General features: G+C 60.3%; 1 protein-coding gene across 1 annotated transcript; it reads left to right on the plus strand.

The window, feature by feature from the left end:
• The first annotated feature begins 779 nt into the window (after nucleotides 1–779).
• On the plus strand, nucleotides 780–3,008 carry POU4F1 (POU class 4 homeobox 1). Its single transcript, XM_064522177.1, has 2 exons — nucleotides 780–1,096; nucleotides 1,930–3,008. The coding sequence occupies exons 1-2, from the start codon at nucleotides 974–976 to the stop codon at nucleotides 2,974–2,976; spliced, it is 1,170 nt and encodes a 389-aa protein (XP_064378247.1). The 5' UTR covers nucleotides 780–973; the 3' UTR covers nucleotides 2,977–3,008.
• Nucleotides 3,009–4,862: the final 1,854 nt, after the last annotated feature.

The following is a 4,862-nucleotide window of genomic DNA, read 5'->3' on the forward strand; positions in this document are numbered from 1 at the left end:
TATGGGGGGAAATGAAATTATATGGAAATCAATAGACTCTGACTGCTCCAAACAAACGTCTGTCACCATGATTACGTCTGTCACCATGATTATTCTCAGGGACCCGATTTATAATTCTCGAAAGTAAGAGGTTAGGCGGAGAGCCGCCAGTTTGTGCACTGAGAGCCCCCGGCGCAGACCTTGCGTCTCTCTCCGGCTGCGACGAGGGGCGCAAACCTTTGTGTTTGCGCGCTGAGGGCTGCGCGGGGAAGCAGCGCGCAGCCCCGCAGCAGCGGCTCTCCCTGGTTTCAGGCGGGCGGCTGAGGCGAGCGGCCGCGGCCCGCGGAAGCGGCTTCCGCACCCGCGGCCCCGGCCGCACGACGCGGCGCAGGGCTGCGCACCCCCGCCCCGTCGGCGCGTCCCGCGCAGCGCCGCGCAGCGCGCACCAGCGGCAGCTACAGGTGCGGCACCTGCCCCGCCGTAGGAGCAGCCCCGCTATAAGAGCAGCCCCGCGCCGCGGCCGCGGCGAGACGGGCGAGTGCGGCGGGAGATGCAACAAGGCGCGGGGAGGCAGGGACCGGGGGCGGCGGGAGGAAAGGGAGGAGGAGGAGGAGGAGGAGGAGGAGGAGGAGGAGGAGGAAGGGGGGGAGACAGCTGATGCCCGTCAAAGCCGGAGCGGCGGCGCTCTCGCGAGAGCCCGCCCGGCTGTAGCCACGGGATGCGGGGCTCAGGTGCGCGCAGAGCGCAGCGCAGCGCGCCCGGCGCCGGGCAGCGGCAGGCAGATAAGTGAAGCCGGCGGGGCCGGAGGGAGCCTCGCCGCCCGCGCAGCCCAGCGCCGGCCAGCGCGGCAGCGGCAGCGGCGGCGGCCGCGGGGCCCGGACCGGCGGCGTCCCCGGCGCCGTGCGCGGCGTGCGCGGCGGGAGGCGAGCTCCCGGAGAGCACTTTTCCCCCTCGCTTTAGGAGCGCTTGTGGATTTACATGCCAAGCCTTCAAGATGATGTCCATGAACAGCAAGCAGCCGCATTTTGCCATGCATCCCACCCTACCTGAGCACAAATACCCCTCTCTGCACTCCAGCTCGGAAGCAATAAGAAGAGCATGTCTACCAACTCCGCCGGTAAGGGACGGGCAGCTGCAGCTCTCTCTCTTTCTTTCTCTCTCTCTCTCTTGCGTACACACACTCTTTCTTTCTCTCTCTCTCCTTCCTGTATACTGCATGTATGTGTATGTGCATTAATAAAAAAACCGCTGCGAGGCACATTTTGACAAGCGGCGCTTAATGTTTTTTTCATGTCTTCCTCTGCAATCATCTGAGCGCCTGTGATCTTTTTTGAAAGCGGTGTTCACACGAGTCTCCGACTTCATCCACTTTCTGTATTAATTTTTATGACTCGGCCTCTGAAAAGGAATGCGCTTTATGTGCTCATGTGTTTGATACAATTCCCCAGCTGAGAGTTACAGATCCATTTCTTCTCCTCCTTCTCTTCCTTTCTCTTCTTTCTGCCCTCTTTTTATTTTTTTTAATTTATTTGTTCCCTTCGCGCCCCCGTCCTCCCGTTTTCGGATTCTCCCCCGGCTCCTTGCCCTTTCTGCTCTTCCCATCCTCCTTTCCTTTTCGGCTCCCTCTCCTCGCTGTCTCCCCTGTTATTCTGCCCCCTCCCCTGTTTTCCCTCGCTTCCCCTGTTCTACTCCCCCTTTCCTACTTCCCTTGGGTCTCCCCCGTTACCCCCGCATACCGCCCCGGCTCCCCCGCACGGTCACCCCAACTTTGCCCACCCCTCTCTCCCCTCGCCTCGCTTGCCCCCTCTCCGCCTCCCTGCTTTGCCCCGCGCCCCCTCACCGCCACGCTCGCCACCCCTCCGTGCCCCCCCCCGGCGCTGCGCCCTTTCCCCGCCGCCCGGCGCCCCCTGCCCTGCTGCCCGCGCCCCGTCTGTTCTCTGTCCCCTGCAGCTGCAGAGCAACATCTTCGCCAGCCTCGATGAGACCCTGCTGGCGCGGGCCGAGGCTCTGGCCGCCGTCGACATCGCCGTGTCGCAGGGCAAGAGCCACCCGTTCAAGCCGGACGCCACCTACCACACCATGAACAGCGTGCCCTGCACCTCCACCTCCACCGTGCCGCTGGCGCACCACCACCACCACCACCACCACCACCACCAGGCGCTGGAGCCCGGCGACCTCCTCGACCACATCACCTCCCCTTCCCTGGCGCTCATGCCCGGCGGCGGCGGCGGCGGAGGCGGCGGCGGCGGCGGCGGCCACGACGGGGCGGGCGGCGGCGGCGGCGCGGCGGGCGGCGGCGGCGGCGGCGCGGCCGGCGGCGGCGGCGGCCTCATCTCCACCTCGGCGCACCCGCACTCGCACATGCACGGCCTGGGCCACCTCTCGCACCCGGCCGCCATGAACATGCCGTCGGGGCTGCCGCACCCGGGGCTGGTGGCCGCGCACCACGGCGCCGCGGGGCAGGTGGCCTCGGCGGCGGCCGTGGTGGGGGCGGCCGGCTTGGCCTCCATCTGCGACTCGGACACGGACCCGCGGGAGCTGGAGGCCTTCGCCGAGCGCTTCAAGCAGCGCCGCATCAAGCTGGGGGTCACCCAGGCCGACGTGGGCTCGGCGCTGGCCAACCTGAAGATCCCGGGCGTGGGCTCGCTGAGCCAGAGCACCATCTGCCGCTTCGAGTCGCTCACCCTCTCCCACAACAACATGATCGCCCTCAAGCCCATCCTGCAGGCCTGGCTGGAGGAGGCCGAGGGCGCCCAGCGGGAAAAAATGAACAAGCCCGAGCTCTTCAACGGGGGCGAGAAGAAGCGCAAGCGGACTTCCATCGCCGCCCCGGAGAAGCGCTCCCTCGAGGCCTACTTCGCCGTGCAGCCCCGGCCCTCCTCCGAGAAGATCGCCGCCATCGCCGAGAAATTGGACCTCAAAAAGAACGTGGTGCGGGTTTGGTTTTGCAACCAGAGACAGAAGCAGAAACGGATGAAATTTTCCGCCACCTACTAGGCGGGGGCTGGGGCGGGAGGGGCGGCGCGGCCGCCGCCGCCGTCGGGGGGGCCGGGCCGCGGGGCGCCCGTGGACCGAGGGACGGGGCGAAACAACCACTGACTCGTCGGTGAGCGGGGGCGGGGGGCGCTATCAGTTACTGAACCGCAAGGACACCGGGACACCCACGAGGAGGAGGAGGAGGAGAGAGAAGGTAAAAGCGCTGTGGACGCCCGTGGGCGTCCCTCCTGCAGCCCCCTCGTCCCCCCACGGCGGAAAGAGCGGCCGAAAGCGCGAACTCACACAGACACACACCAATAAATGCCGTGACAGCAGCAACCACAAACCGAGAAACCTAAGTCACAACTTTCAGAAGGAAAACAAAACCGACCACCAAACCCGGAAGGCGAAACTGTTGGTGATGATGCTACATTTGTTTCGGTTTGGGTCTCTCTTCATTACTTTCCTATAGTTTGGTTGGTTGGTTTGGTTGGTTTTTTTTTTCCTTGCTTTTCTCTTGCTTGATAATAAGGACGACGATGGTTTGGTGTGCGGATTATTTATTTATTTATTTATTTATTTATTTATTTTGTGTGCGTTTGTTTTGGTTTGTTTGCTTGAATGCCTTCTTTCTTTCTTTCTTTCTTTTTTTCGCGAGGCTTTGGCGAGGGGTCTTGTCTGTGTCGGGGGGAGCCGGAGCGGGGGCCGGGGCTGGTGGGGCTGGGGGGTGGGCAGAGCCTGCCCTTCTTCCCCTGGGACAGCCGGACCCGAGCAGGCCCCTCGCTCTCCGCTGCTGCCTCCATCATCCTAGCTAGCTAACGGAGGGGGGGTGTCGGGGGGGAAGGTTACTTCAGAGCCGCTTTGTTTCCGCTGCTCCTGTGCGTGGTTTGCGCTGCTCTCCGCGTCTCAAGGGACATCCGTGTCCCCGCGTCGGGGGCAGAGGCCCGGCAGAAGCGGGGCTGCCCCGCGCGGCCCGGCGGGGGGGGCCGGGTCCCCGCGGCCCCGCGCTGCCGCCGCTCGGGCAGGGCCGGGCCGGGCCCCGCCGAGGGCTCGCCGTGATCCCCCCAGCAGCCAAACGAAACCCCCGCGGCGAGGAGGCAGGGCTGGCAGTGAGGGGTCTGCATGCCGGGAACGAGCAGGGGGAGGGAAGGGAAAAAAGAAAACAAACAAAAAAAGACACGTTTGCGTTTGAAACTCGTTTATTGTAAATAATAAACGTTAGGTAGAGGGCGGCTTTGGGGGTGGGGGTGGTTCAGTTTGCACTATCACAGTCTCCCGGATTGGAAGCGACGATGATGTTCCGTAATAACGATGCTAACAGTAATCAAGGTGCATTATATGTCTCGCGGATTGAAAATAAATAAAAAGACGGACGATCAGAGCTCATTAGGTAAAATAGCAGCTAGGTGCAGAAGACATTGCCTGGGTCTGGCTGTTGCTGAATGACTGTCAAAGCTTTTAAATTACAAGGAATTTCTGACCAGAAAATATCCTCCTGTTTAAAACAAAACAAACAATAGACCGAAATTACGCATGACCTAAAAGAAAAGAAAAGGAAAAAGGCATAGACAGATCCGTGAAAAAGTCTCGATATTATTTATTTATTTAACTATTTATTTTATTATTATTATTAATATTATTATTTTGTGTATCATTGTTTGCAGCGCAAACATTCTATGCATTTTGAAACTGAGCACTAAATAGATTAGCTTCTGGTAGAATCTTTTGTGGATGGTGTAATTTCACAGTTTAACTGCCTGTTTTCACCGAAAACACAAACATTCTTGTCACGTTCTTGTATTTAGATTTAAAAGCGGGGGAAAAAAGAGAAAAGAAAAAGAGAAGAAAGATGATTGTAAATATTTTCTTTAATGCACACACACAAAAAAAGGGTTATAAACTGCAAC

Source organism: Dromaius novaehollandiae, chromosome 1 (genome assembly GCF_036370855.1).
Source record: "Dromaius novaehollandiae isolate bDroNov1 chromosome 1, bDroNov1.hap1, whole genome shotgun sequence".
NCBI classification, from domain to species: Eukaryota; Metazoa; Chordata; class Aves; order Casuariiformes; family Dromaiidae; genus Dromaius; species Dromaius novaehollandiae.

Bases quoted from the DNA above. Each gene is read 5' to 3' on its own strand.
- POU4F1 (XM_064522177.1), top strand. From the start codon at position 974: ATGATGTCCATGAACAGCAAGCAGCCGCATTTTGCCATGCATCCCACC. The intron at 1,097-1,929 runs GTAAGGGACGGG...TGTCCCCTGCAG, and splicing joins CATGTCTACCAACTCCGCCG to CTGCAGAGCAACATCTTCGC.